This window comes from Miniopterus natalensis, chromosome 18 (genome assembly GCF_054644295.1).
Source record: "Miniopterus natalensis isolate mMinNat1 chromosome 18, mMinNat1.hap1, whole genome shotgun sequence".
Lineage (NCBI taxonomy): Eukaryota > Metazoa > Chordata > Mammalia > Chiroptera > Miniopteridae > Miniopterus > Miniopterus natalensis.
Window position 1 is genome coordinate 26,598,444 of NC_142098.1, and position 15,399 is coordinate 26,613,842.

The 15,399-nt window shown below is 35.2% G+C and overlaps 1 protein-coding gene and 1 pseudogene across 12 annotated transcripts in view; one reads left to right on the forward strand and one right to left on the reverse strand.

The window, feature by feature from the left end:
- The window catches only part of NFAT5 (nuclear factor of activated T cells 5), a 92,315-nt gene that overhangs the window by 17,601 nt on the left and 59,315 nt on the right, over positions 1 to 15,399 (reverse strand). For all 12 annotated transcript variants that reach the window (XM_087827497.1, XM_087827498.1, XM_087827496.1 and 9 more), the window contains 3 exons: positions 12,416 to 12,588; positions 1,085 to 1,219; positions 916 to 968 (listed from right to left, as the gene is read on the reverse strand). In XM_087827497.1, the coding sequence (XP_087683623.1) occupies positions 916 to 968; positions 1,085 to 1,219; positions 12,416 to 12,588 (361 nt within the window). The remainder of the gene's footprint in view (positions 1 to 915; positions 969 to 1,084; positions 1,220 to 12,415; positions 12,589 to 15,399) is intronic.
- LOC107527911 (small integral membrane protein 12-like) lies at positions 13,081 to 13,348 on the forward strand (annotated as a pseudogene).

The window sequence follows — 15,399 nt, forward strand, 5'->3', positions numbered from 1 at the left end:
CATCTATCAACTGCCTCCTGCAAGCTCGCTACTGAGGATCAAGCCTGCAACTCAGGCACGTGTCCTGACCAAGAATCTAACCTTTACTTCGTGGTTCGTAGGTCGACCCTCGACCACTTAGGCACACTGGCCGGGCTTTAGCCATATTCTTGAATTCCTTTTATGTTTTTTTTGTTTTGTTTTTTTTTTTATTGTTCAAAATACTACAGATGTCCCTTTTTTTCCCCATTGACCTACTCCCCTCCCCAGGCCTTCCCCACATTATTGTCTGTGTCTATGGGTTGTGCTTATATGCATTTAAATTCTTTGGTTAATCTCTCCCCACCCACCTACCCTCCCCTACCTTCCCACTGAGATTCCTTAGTCTGATCCATGCTTCCATGTCACTGAATCTATTTTGTTCATCAGTTTATTAAGTTCTTTACATTTCACATATAAGTGAGGTCATGTGATGTTTGTCTTTCTCTGCCTGGCTTATTGTGCTTAGCATAACATTTTCCAGGTCCATCCATGCTGTCCCAAAGGGTAAAAGATCCTTCTTCTTTACAAATGCATAGTATTCCATGGTGTAAATATCCCACAGCTTTTTTATCCACTCATCTACTGATGGGCACCTGGGCTATTTCCAGATCTTAGCTATTGTAAATTGCGCTGCTATGAACAGAATATAGGGGTGCATATATTCTTTCTGATTAATGTTTCAGGATCTTAAACTTTTTAAAATAAAGAATTGTCACTTCTAGTAGCAGTGGCATAGTCCTAGCTCAGCTAAAGAAACTCAATAAAGAAACTTTAAATGATTTACATCAATCTCATATAAAGAAAAAATTTGATCTGTTGATTCAGGCAATTTCAGAACAAAGCCAAATTTCTCAGAGAGTAAACAATTAAACTATAAAAAGTCTTAAATTATACCTGATGAAATAATTCCATGTCGATTTCAGCTTCTGACTTCCAAGAGTTTTCATCTGATTGAAATAAAAACAATGGCTTACTAAAATTTTGAAAATTTTTTTACTTTATAGTTTTACAACAAAGTGAAATATGCAACAGTTTCTATACCAGTAGTATTATGTCTACTTACCAGAAACATTTTCTTGGAAAATCACTTTAGTTCCTTTCAGAAAGTTCTTGCCGATTAAAAATACCTCTTCCTCTCCTTTCACTGAACAGCTATGCAAGCTTTTCTTTAAGATTTCTGGCACTCCTGCTGGTTGAGCTGTGGATATACATAAGCATTCCATAAAAAGAACCACCAACACATTTCTTATCTAAAATCAACCCTCAATTATCCAGTTCTATAATAAGTTGTCTTTGTTGATCTCTAAATTGACTTCCTTTATTCTAAACTTTTACCCAAACAGAGAACAGAAAAAATAGAAAAGTCCATACTAATTTTTACTTACTCTTGTAAGATTATATAGGAATGGATTAATATCTACGATTTTAGGTTTTCCTTTATCATATGTCATCTTTGTTTTCTCATTACAGGAATAAAAAAGTTTTAAAATGTGAACTTGGCCATGTTTTTGTCTTAATACTATTTTTTAGGACTGTAAAAACATGCTTGTCCCACAATTCTATCCTTAAAAATGTCAACTATGTTATGCCATTATGAGATTTCTGAGGCAATGAGTGTCTCTGGATGGTAGCGAGGCTTCTTTAAGGATCCAGATCCAGGAGTCAGAGGATCCACATCAAAAGAGTACCTGAACATAGACTGCATCCAATTCAGAATAATTCTACCAGAGAAATTTCCATGAACTGGATGGGGTATGCTGAGATTAAAAAAGAAACCACACTTGATTTTCTATTGCAAAGACTGACAAACCACTACTAAAATTAACAAAGAAGTCGACAAGCACTGAAGATCCAGCTATAGTAATGAATAAATTTTAATCAGCTTACCAACTTCCTCATCCCAGGATTTCCTTACAAAAATTTATTAGGTATTGCTTAGCAAATCAGGGTCCAAAGTCAAGGAAATCAGGGAAATACTCTGTTAAGCAAAACTAAATGAACAAAAGGATTTCTCCAAGCATTTCATATTCTGATGTACACTAAATATCCAAGAAGCGGGTATAGTATGACTCCAGAAACATTCTTCCTTATTGACACCTAACGATTAGTTTTCTACCAGAATACTTTCTGGGATACTGGTGTATGTAAATAAATACATTTTAAGTGCTCAAAAAACTGTTTCCCTTAAAGTTAAGCACTTTGATATAGTTACACTCGTCTTTTAAATTAAATTTATTGGGGTGACATTGGTTAATGAAATTACACTATTTGTTGTTTTAGTAAACCTTCACAACATATATACTGCAAATATATATGTCATCAACTTATAATTTAATGAGATATTCCACTAAACTTTAGGAAAAGTTTAAGTTTTTTTCTCCTTAGATACTTATATATTTAATAGTTCATTTTATCTTTACAAGAATGTAATGTGGGAAACTGTTAATGTGAAAACATTCACTGCTCCTCTTTCCCTAGTGGAAAGGCTGTTAATTCTCACTCCACTCACATCAGGATCAGCCACGTGACTTTTGTGAATAATGAAATGAGAACTGAAGTAATGTGCCAGTTCCACTCAAAAGTTTTAAGGGCCTCAGATGGTTTGACCATCTCCTTTTTCCTCCACTACAAAAATGGCAATATCCCAGATAAGGGAAGCTTCTTCAGCCCGGATCCCAGAATGCAGCCAATATCATAAAGTGAGGGAGAAGAAAAACTTTGTTGTTTTAAGCCATTGATGTTTTTTTTTGGTTGCTTGTTACTGCAGCATCCTTTAGCTTTTCAGTTTTTAAGTTTGTATCACTTATTGGTACAAACAAGTATCCTATCCTTATTAAATATATAAATGGCAAATGACATTTTCAGCAATGTCTGAGAATTTTAAAAATTATGAATATATATTCATACACACTGTCTAGAACCCACAGGGTTAATGTATGGAGAGAATGGAAATAGTTATTGGTCAGACACTGGCAATTACACACCCTTTTTAAATGAAAAATTAACTGAACTAATTTATAACTTTTTGGAGTAACTCTGGAACTAAATATGTGTTTTTAAGGGACATTAAAAATATGGTAAATATTATTTTTACTAGCAAACAATAAGAGGTGCAAAAGTATATAAATATATTGTATTAACAAAATGAATGGAAAGTCTATAACCTTTCCCCCCATTTTCAAATACTATGTGGAAATTCCACTTCACTGAATATTATAAAAAAATTTTTTTTTGTATCTCATTTTTTCCTTTTATGTATTAAAGGCCTAAGATGGCAAAACAAGGCACTTCTGAAAGTACAGTGTATATTTATCTCATATATATTTATATTTACATTACACAAGAAACTAGTCTGCTACTACTATTCAAGGTAATTTAACTTTAAATGTTTGACCTTAAAAAGCCTCTTTTCTCTTGCCTGGCCAGGTGTGGCTCAGTGGTTGAGCATCAACCTAGGATCCAGAAGATCAAAGTTTAATTCCTGGTCAGGGCACATGCCCGGGTAATGGGCTTAATCCCTGGTTGGAGGTGTGCAGGAGGCAGCCGGTCAAGAACAACTCTCTCATCACTGATCTTTCTCTCTCCCTCTCCCTTCCATTTTCTGAAGTCGATAAAGATATATTAAAAAAAAAAAAAGTCTTTTCTTTTAAAAAAGTTTAATATTTACCCAACAGGACAGACTTCATACCAAACAGAGCTAAAATCAGGATTATTTAAGCATTAACTGTTTTAGTTTTATCTTTAAGTAATTAGTAAGTTGACTCTTGGAAGTGATCGCACTACTTAAAAAATTGTAACATAAAAAAAGTAGCCACTTTTCTGGTATTATGAAAACTGTGTTTTTAAGATGCTTTCAAATTGTGGTCTAAAAAACAAAACTGAAAAAAGTAATGAATGTCTGAATGCTGAAAAACAACAAAGCAAATATTTCAACCTGTCCAAAGAATTAGTAAAGCTTTTTAATAATGTCTGTGAAGAGAAGAAAAGTTTACTCAATGTATTTTTTTTCTTAAAGTTGTAAGATAGACAGACATAAGGGAAGCAGAAACTTATTATTAAATTCAGTCAGATTTACTACAATAAGCATTATAAGATAAAATCTAACATACATTATTGAAGAAAGCTATGATTAATTTAGCTGTATTAAAAAAATAACTACAGTCTTTGGGCAAGGGAAACAAAGAAAGAAGTAAACAAATGGGACTATATCAAACTAAAAAGGTTTTGCATAGCCCTGGCTGGTATGGCTCAGTTGGTTGAGCATCTTCCATGCAACAAAAGGCGGATCATTTAATTCCTGGTCAAGGCATATATGCCTGTGTTTCGAGCTCAGTCCCCAGTAGCAGTGTACAGGAGGCAGCCAATCGATGTTTCTCTTTCTCCCTCTCCCTTCCTCTCTCTAAAATCAATAAAAACATATTTTTTAAAAAAGTGTTTGCACATCAAAGGAAATTGTCAACAAAACGAAAAGACAATCTACTGAATAGAAGAAGATATTTGCCAATGACACATCTGATAAGGGATTAATATCCAAAGTTTATAAAGAATTCATACAATTCAAAATAAAAAACAATCCAATTAAAAATCAGGCAGAGGACCTGAATAGACACTTCTCCAAAGAGGATATACCAATGGCCAAAAACACATGAAATGATGCTCAACATCACTAATCATCAGAAAAATGCAAATTAAAACCACAATGAGACATCACCTGTCAGAATGGCCGTTATTAATAAGTCAACAAACAAGTGTTGGGGAGGATGTGGGGAAAAGGGAACTCTTGTGCATTGTAGGTGAGAATGTAGATTTGTGCAGTCACCGTGGAAAATAGTATGGAGTTACCTCAAAAATTTAAAAATAAAACTGCCTTATGACCCAGCAATTCCACTCCTGGGTATATATCTGAAGAAACCCAAAACACTAATTTAAAAGAATATATGCACCCCTAAGCTCATTGCAGCATTACTTACAATAGCCAAGTTATGGAAGCAACCCAAGTTCCCATCAACAGACAAGTGGATAAAAAAGTGGTGGTACATATATACAATGGAATATTACCCAGCCATAAAAAAGAAGGAAATCTTACCATTTGCAACAGCATCTAGAGGGTATTATGCTAAGAGAAATAAGTCAAAGAAAGACAAATACTATATGATTTCACTTGTAAAACCTAAAGAACAAAATAAATGAACAAACAAAACTGAAACAGACTCGTAGATACAGAGAATAGACTGATGGCTGCCAAAAGGGAGAGGGATTAGGGGACTCGGTGAAAAAGGTGAGGGGATTAAGAATTGCAAATTGAGAGCTACCGAATAGTCATGGGGATGTAAAGTACAACATAGGGAATATAGTCAATAATATTGAAATAAAAAAAAAATAATAATAATATTGAAATAACTATGTATGGTGCCAGGTGGGTACTGGAAATATCAGGAGGAGCACTTTGTGAAGTGTATGATTGTTTGACCACTGTGCTGTATACCTGAAACTAATACAAAATAATACTGAATGTAAACTAATAAAAAAAGTAATAAAAAATTACTACAGGAGGGTGAATACCAAAAAAGTATGAAGATTCATATTCTTAGTTTGATAAAGTATGACTAAATAATATAAACAATATATCAAATAAAAAAACCATATATACGTTTATTGTCTGGACAAATCTAAAGATGTTAAGAATGTAAAGGGGATGGTTCTTCCATCCCTTTAAAGGCATACAAACAAAAGACAGACGATGAATCCAATGGCCACTGTTAAACCAACAGACAGAAGCAGAAGGTCACAAGGCACAACATGAATTCTGGCATTAGGCCTTTTTTCCATTGAGTGTCTCTAGATGGAATATCAAGAATCTGTTTCCTCTCCTCCCTTCCACCTCCATCACCTTTTAGCCCCTTTTCCTTTTCTACCTCCCTCTCATCTTCCTGTTTCCTTCTACCTCCCATTCCAACTGTAACCCTTCTTATTAACCTATTTCCTTTTCACCTCTCATTCTACTCCAACTGCTCAAACTCGCCAAAATTGTTATATTTATGGAAATAAACACAAATCAGAAACCTTTAATGGAACAGATACTCTTATTTTTAATTTTAAAAAGATTTTGGGGGTCCTTTGTTTCACTATGTATTATTTATATGTTTACTTTTCCTCTCCCCTCATACACTCCACTCCAAAGTCTAAGTTCAAGCCTCAGGCTCCCTAAAGTAGTCAGGATAAAATTCAAATTCTTTAGCTCAACACACAAGTCTCTTTATGGAAGAGATCCTGCCTAGCTCTACCGGCCTCAAATCTTACCACTTCTCCAATCACATCAAACTCTTTAATTTCCACAAAGGAAGCATACTCTTTCATTGAGTATATTTATACCCTGTTCCTTCTATCCAGAATGACCATCTAAATCCCATTCTGCTCTATTTGTCCTTGAAGACATAGGACACATTTTACCGTCGCCAAGCAGTCTGGGTTAGATGTTCTTCTTTTCTACGTTTCCTCATTCATGCCTTTATATCATTTTAGAATATAATGAGTTTGCTTGTCTATTTTCACCCTAGCCTGCTAGATTTTTAAGCTCCTTAAGCTATCATGTCTTTACTTCCCGAGTTGGGCACATTGAAACTATCCTTTAACTATGAAGCTTTCCCAAAACTATCCTAAGACCTACTTTTGGAGATTAAGTGGCATGTCTTTTTTATTTTTTATTTTAATGCAGTAAGGGGGACTTTAACAGATAGCCAAGATTGATCAGCACTGCATTCATACTGAATAAATGATTGAATGAATGACAATGAGACACTATTTTGTTAGAACACTGTACTGTTTCTAGGAATTAAACTGTAGCCTCAATAAGCACAACTAATTAAAAAAAAGAACACCTCACCAGAACAATTTTACTGCCTGCCAAAATTTGCTGACTGATGCCACGAATATGAAAAATTTTAGTTATATATCACATTGGGGTTTTTTTGTTTGTTTTAAATATATATCTTTATTGATTTCAGAGAGGGAAAGGGAGAGGGAGAGAGAGATAGAAACACCAATGATGAGAGAGTGATTGATCGGCTGCCTCCTGCACGCCCCCGACAGGGGATCGAGCCCACATCCTAGGCATGTGCCCTGACCGGAAATCGAACCTTGGTCTCCTGGATCCTAGGTCGATACTCAGCCGCTGAGCCATGCCTGGCCGGGCTATATCACATTGTTTTTAAAAACAGGTCAAATAAAATGTCTGAGGAACAGAGACAAAATGATCAAACTGGAACTGATCAAAATAACTTACTTCATTTCAATATTTTCAGAAAAATGATGTTAAGACAGGGAGTAAAAGTATAGAAAAATGGTGACTAAAAAAACCTGTTTTCTATGAGTCATAAAATGGATTTCAGAGAAATGTTAAACAAGAAACTGTCTACCATATGGTCCAGCAATTCTACTCCAAGGTATATACCCAAGAGAACTGAAAACACAGGTCCACACAAAAACTTGTACACATATGCTAAGAGCAGCACGACAATAGCCAAAAGATGGGGGAAAAAACAAATGTCCATCAATGACTTAATGAATAAACAAAATGTGGTATATCCAAATAATGGAATATCATTCATCTGTAAAAAAAGAATGAAGTACTGATATGATACGATACTGATGGACCTTGAAAATATTATGCCAAGTGAAAGAAGCCAGACAAAAGGCCACATATTGTATGATTTCATTTATATGAAATGTCCAGAATAGGCAAATCCATAGAGACAGAAAGTAGAACAGTGGTTTCCAAGGGCTATGGTGAGAGGAGAATGGAGAGTGAGTGCTAACAGGTACAGGGTTTCTTTTTGAGGTGATGATAAAAATGTTATAAAATTAGATAATGGTGATGGTTGCACAACTTTGTGAATATAATAAAAACCACTGAATTTTATACTTTGAAAGGCTAAATTATATGGCATGTGAATTATAACTCAGTAAACTATTATAAAAGAAAAAAAAGTCTATGGGACAGAAAGCATGAATCTGATTGCATATAAATTTAAAATAATCAATTAAGTACCTATATGCCAATACCCTGCTAATAAATTATGAATTATAAGCTATATAATCTAAGAAGTATATCCACTATTACGTAACAGTTGATCAAAATAAAATCCTTCCTACATTCTGTAGTAGATACTATCTCTAAACAATGGGCAAATAAAATCAGCTGTCTCATTCATCTGCCATGTCCTACCTTGAACAAACAAGATTTCTTTCCTTTCTTGTTTTATAAAAAAATGAAACTAATCATGTCTATTCTATTAACATCACAAAGTTACTGTCAGGATCAAATAGAATAATGTAGTATAATTATCAGTGGGAAACTCACTGGAGCAATGCCCAGCAGAGAGGATGAGACTGTAACTATGCGGGGGTTAGATGCTGGGATTGGGCATCATCCGCCGCCATGTCCCCCCTCTTCTGCATCTGCCTCCCTGTGCAAAGCATACATTTTAGGCTGTTTGCTGCCACTGCCAGTTGGTAAGAAGCCTGCCACTGTGGAGGGCTGCTCTGACTGGGCGGATAGATTTATGAAGAAGCCAGTCGTTTTACTGTCAGTTCTGTCGGTAATAAAGTTGGTATTTTCATCTCAATTTCTCTACCTCCTTTACAAGTGGAACTTTTTTTTTAATCCTTACCCGAGGATATTTTTCCATTGCTTTAAACAATAAAGCAAGATTGTCTGACCAACCTACACACCTTTGGGTAGTATACTTAATGAAAACCTCTAACGATCAAATAAAATTACATTTTGAACACAGAATGACGACATTCATTAAACAGGATGATAGATCTTTAAAAAAATCAAATCAAACCATTAGGAGGAGTGTGCAGATCAAGAGGATTATTAGACTCTTGCCTCAATGATTAGATCTAATTGATGTTCATAGAAATTACCATTAGAATTATTTTAAGCTATGTTATACAATGAAGAAAAAATCAGTCTGTATGTATGAAAATAGTAACATTAATAAGAAACATGAAAGCTCTTTATCATGTAAACTTATTCACAAATTATTATTCTAACACTTCCTCTTCTAAAAGAGTTACAGGAAGTATACTGCATAAGGTACCCCTTTATTTAAAAGAAAGTTCTGCCTATGTTTATCTAATCCAGTTTCTCTAGGCAGACTGCAAGTGCCAAATAGTCAACTAAAGGGATAAAAATATATATCCTATACCTCCATAATAAATGACATTTACAAAAGGAAATGGAAGGGATACTATAGGTATTCAAGTAAAATCCCCTAATACAAATTTTGATCTACTTTCTAAAGTCATAAAAAAAACCCCTAAATGATACAACATAAATCTCCTAGATAGAGGAAACAGTTCTCTAACAGAATTTCAAACTTTAACTATAGTCCTAACCATGCAGAGGCTATGGCTACAAGGAAATGAATTGTTCAAATTTGGTTTTTCAGCACTGCAATTTAACTGATCGTGATGGCAATATAGCACAGTGACTAAAAGCAGAGGGTTAGAATCCTGGTCTCGCTATGTACTAGCTATGTGGCCTGAGGAAATAATCTCTCTAAAAGTCTCAATTTTATCAACTGTAGAATGGAATCCATATATAATGTGATGGTAAGGGTTAAGTGATATAATGCCTATAAAGTTAGTAAGAAAATCCCTGGCATATAGTTAGAGTTCAAAACATGATAACTTTTATTATTAGCTATATATGCCTTCCACTGTATGCTGCTGCTTCTTAGGGCTTTCATATCCACGTCGGACACAACCTCCCAAGATATACTTTTTTGACAATGTGGACATATATTCTCATTAACGGTGATAATTAACAAGTGATAATAATAATTACAGATGAAAAATTTCAGAAAACATGTTTTCTATTTCTTTAGTACTTTCTACCACCTTTAGCTGGATATACTTATACACTTTAACAACACCTTACTGCATAGAAAATGAAGAAATAAATGAACAAACTAATGCAAGAAGGAACAAACAAATAAAGTTGGCAACCATCTCTCAGTCCCTGCTAAAGCAGTATGGTCTGAATTATCTAGCATCTCCTGGCTCTGGCCTTCAGAGAGTAGCTATGGTCATACTCAAAGCATTAGGTTACGTAAAAGAAAAACTGAATATGCCCCACTAAAATTGGAACTCCATCCTAATAACATTCAATGGCACATCTTGTGAATTACAATAAATTCAAAACTGAAGTACCCCTATTAAAAAAGCTTTAGAACTCAATGAACCATCTACAGATTATTGATTCTGTCCCTATTGAATGTGATAGAATGAACATGGAACCTACAATCTTTATTATTATTTTTAAAATATATCTTTATTGATTTCAGAGAGAGGAAGGGAGAAGGAGAGAAAAAGTTGAAACATAAATAATTATGAGAGAGTCATCATTGACTGGCTGCCTCCTGCATGCCGCCGACTGGGGATGGAACCCACAATCCAAGCATATGCCCTGACTGGGAATTGAATCACAATCTCCTGAATCCTAGGTTGATGCTTAATTGCTGAGCCATGCCTGTTGGACAGAACCTACAATCTTTAAAAGCAGCCTATTTAAAACTGAACATTACACAGAAATACCCCAAAGAAATACTAGTATCAAAATAAATTTTTCAAAATAATGAAAAAATAGAGAAATTCATTTGAGCTCTCTTAAGATCAGAAAGATACTTTTGAACTTTCTAAAATTAGGGTGTTTGCCAAGCTAAAGTATGGTTACAATAATTTCTGAAATGAATTAAAGGGAAAGGAAAAACAAGTTTTACAAAGGATAAATAATTTGACAAAACTAAGCTACAATAAAATAACAAAGGCCCTGTAACTGTCCTAAGGGGTAGCAAGGTCAAAATACCAGTGATATCCCAACAAGAAATTCAACTGAATGGAATGGGTCTCTTCTGTTCTTTTTAATTCAGGTATAAATTCCAAAGAAAAAATGCCAAAGAAAATTACTCTTGATGAAAATCTTCTTGAGTGTCGTATAAAGGAAAAAATTTCCTATTTATTATTTGTAATAATACTCATTAGAGGGAAACCAGAATATATAATGAGGTGCATTCAACAACATGATTGAATTTAAACACACATACATATCATTTACTTTCTGTGCCAAGGTTAGCAAAATAAGAATTTCGTTTCCCATTTCTAAACACAATACTATAATATTCAAATTTGTAATCAGAAATCCAACCGCTGTATATTTACAAAGTTCTGCTTACCTTACTGTTTCTTTCCTCTAAGTATATTTAACATAAATTATTATATTATTTTAAAGTGCATAACATAGTGATTTGACATTTATATACGTTATGATCTGATCATCACAATAAGTCATGGGACAAAGTTTTTATATTATTGACTCTATTCCTTGTGCTGTACCTGTGACTTATTTGTTCACCTCTTATTCCTTCACCTTTTCACCCATAGCCCCACCTCGTCCCCCTCTGGCAACAATCATTTTGTTCTCATCTATGAGTCTGTTTTGTTTGTTCATTTGTTTTTGTTTGTTTTATATTCCACATATAAGTAAAATCATATAGTATTTGTTTATCTCTGACTTATTTCACTTAGCACAATACTCTGTAGGCCCATTCATGTTGTTACAAATGGTAAGATTTCTTTTTTTGTTTTGACTAATATTCCATTGTGTGTATATCTTTTTTATCTGTTCATCTGTTGAAGGACACCCAGGATGCTTCCATATCTTCGCTATTGTAAATAATGCTGCAATGAGCCAGGCAGGGCATGGCTTAGCAGCTGAGCATCAACCTAGGACCCAGGAGATCGAGGTTCGATTCCCAGTCAGGGCACATGCCCGAGTTGTGGGATTGATCCCCAGCGGGCAGTGTGCAGGAGGCAGCCGATCAACGACTCTCTCATCATTGATGTTTCTATCTCTGCCCCCCTCCCTTCTTCTCTCTGAAACCAATAAAGATATATTTTAAAAAATAATAAAACAAAAATAATGCTGCAATGAACACAGGAGATGCATATATTTTACCTACTGTTTCTTATGTTCACAACACAAAACACAGTTAGGATCACAGCAATTTATCACACAATGAAGATGCTGGGAAAATTCTTTGGCTTTCCAATTTACTTCTGGTAAACTATTCAAATTTTTTTTTTAAATCAATATAGGAAGACACTAGAAAACTACAAAATGCTATACATCCTTTGAATTTTATTCAAAATTATCTACCTTTAGTATAGAAAATCTGACTATAGCTTTTAATGTTTCAAATTTTGCATGACCAAAAGCTGGAGTATGTGAAACATCTGAAATTTAGAGATGTCTGAAAGGTTAATAGAAAAAAAAAACCCACAAAAAACCAACCTCCATATATTTAATATCTCCTATTTTCTTACTTACTACATAAAATCGGAGAAGAGGGTGTCTGCAGTGTCAAAGTAGAGCCATCTTTCCTTGTGATATTAACTCGAAAAACCAATCTGGCACGAGTGCTTTTTTTCTTGGAACCAGCAATTCCTATTCTGGCTTCAACATCAGCATTTCTCAATTTCAATATCCCTACGCAGTCCACCCTAAACAAAGAAAAAAATACATTAACTGATATTTTCTGTTGTACACAGAATACAATGTTTTAAATAAAAGCAGTCTCTTTTTTTTAAAGTTGTTTCCTTATTAATTTTTGAATATGTAATGTAATTATAAGGTTCCAATTTCAAAAGGTAGAGAAGGGTAAATTCTGAATATTCCTAATTCCTAATCTTCTTAGCTTTTCATTTATAATGGAAAAAAGAACAAAAAAATAAAATCACTATTTCAAAATCTGAACATAAGTAATGATTTACAAAAGATACTTTTGCTGTTTTGTTTTTAAGTAAATAAGTTTAGCCTCTTGTTTTTGGCAGTTAATTCAGATATTAAAATAGAGGAAATGGGTTTTAGTTTTAAAAATATTAGTAACTGTCCCCAAAAGAATGGAATACAACATAGTCATAAAGATGTATGATATAGGGAAGCCAGCAGAGGGCGGGGGCTGGACTGGGCAGTGCACGCCGCTGCAAGATGTCATGTGGCTTGTGTTTTGGACCGTGGTGTGTACTTATGCTCCCTATGTCACATTTGCTGTGGCCTTCGTGGTCGGGGCTGTGGGCTACCACCTGGAATGGTTCATCAGGGAAAAGGATCCCCAGCCTGTGGAGGAGGAGAAGAGCGTTGGGAGGACCAAAAGTTGGATGAGCTGCTAGGCAAGGACCACACCCAGGTGGTGAGCCTTAGGGACAAGCTGGACTTGTCCCTAAAGCTATCCTGACCAGAAACAGCCTAGAGAAGAATTAATAGAAGACAGAGGGCCACATGGGACCTTCCGTAGGCTGTGACTGGTCCTGTTACCATGTTGATCCAGCTCCAGAGCCTACATTTGATTTGCACTGTTGCTTTTTCTGGCCCCTCCAGCACTACCCAGCCACACACATACTGGGTGCTCTTCTACAGTCAGGCAGGCAGACACACTAGCAGCTGAGGGACCAGTGAAGAGGAAGGCCTAGAAGGTTCTGGCCTGCAGGTTGTATTTGTTGTATGGTGGCCACAACTGCTTAGGGTTCTGGGTGCACTGCTGGAAGTAGTGTTATGAAATACATGTTGGCTGTCAGCCTCTGCAGGGAGGCAGTTTGACCTCAAGCCAAAGTGCATGGAATTGGGGAGTTGCCTTAAGAGAGATACCACAGGTCTAGTTCCCGTTTGCATGGGAAGAATTCTGAAATCTACCTGGCTCCTCCCTTCATTTGCCCAGCCTTTTGTGCTCACTCTTCCTGAAATTCTGTCCTACCAGTTCAGGAAAGGGGGGAGGAGTCCCTGGGGAAGGAGAACATTTTTCTGTTCTTGGCAGCCCAGGCTGTTCACCTTGGGGCAGGTGAATTTGCTTGAAAATAATCACCATCTTTAACCACCCCCTCCCCATCACTTGACTAAAGTGGCATCTGAGAAACATAAAAAAAAATGTATGATATAGGATAATATTTAATGTTATGGGAAAATACTCATAAGTAAAAAGTAGGTTACAAAATAGTAGGTACAATATTATTTCAATTTTATCAGAAAAAAGGATGGAAAGGTGAGTATCAAAAGAGTGGTTACTTCTGGGAAGTTGGCTTTTGAGGAGTATGGTTTTAGCCTTTTCTGATTGTTACTTATTTATTATTATTATTTTTTAAAATATGTTTTTATTGATTTTTAAAGGGAGAGGAAGGGAGAGGGAGAGAGAAACATCGATGAAAGAGAAACATCAACATCAATCGGCTGCTTCCTACATGGGCCCTCACTAGGGGACTGAGCCCACAACCTGGGCACTTGCCTTACTGGGAATCAAACTTGTGACCTCCTGGTGTATGGGTTGATGCTCAACCACTGAGCCACACCAGCCAGGCCATTTATTATTTTTTAATTATTCTGTATTTTCAACTTACAATGATTAGGTACTATTTTCATAATCAATTATTCCCTTCTTTTCTTCCACTATATACTTTTATTTTTATAATTTTCAAAAAATTAAAAATAAAATTTTACTGGATATTTTTCCAAATTTTCTTTTCCAATTAACTTCTTACTAACCTATGCAAAAATGGCTTTCAAAAAGAAACTGAAAACCAACTAGAGAAAGTCTTTAGCTATCCAACACAAATAATTACAACATAGGTCTACTCTACATCAGTACATTAACACTTCTAATATTTTTCAGGCAATGAAAATGCTTAAAATGAAAAATATATAGTCCCAGAAGGACATAATTTTTTTGTAATATAGGAAAATAAGAACCAGAAGGTGAATTTAGACTAGATGTATGCTTTTTCACACCAAGATGGGTCAAGGTTGCCCTGGCCAGTGTGGCGCAGTTGGTTGGGCATAGTCGTGTGCACCAGAATGTTGCCGATTTGATTCACAGTCAAGGGTACATGGCGGTTTTGGACTCAACCCCTAGAGGGGGCCTGCAGGAGGCAGCCAACTGATGTTGCACTCTCACATGGGTGTTTCTCTCTCCCTCTCCTTTCCATTCTCTCTAAAAATCAATAAGCTATTCTTTAGAAATAAATAAATAAAAATATAGGTGAAGGGGCCATGATGGTCTCTGTTAAACAGTTTCTAAAACAAGCACTAAGAAAACAGAGCTTAGGAAAGCAAACCAAATTATAATTTTTATTTCTAATGTTAATATTATTAATTCCAACAAATAAGTCTATATTATTTTCCAAAAAGCCAGCATTCCACCTGGCTTTTATTTCCCTGCTTTTCACTACAGGAATTCTCTAGCAAAGAGTAAGAGTTAATTTTAACCCATTACCATTCTTCATTAATCTATTTTTAAATTTGTCACATTTAAAACATTTTAATAA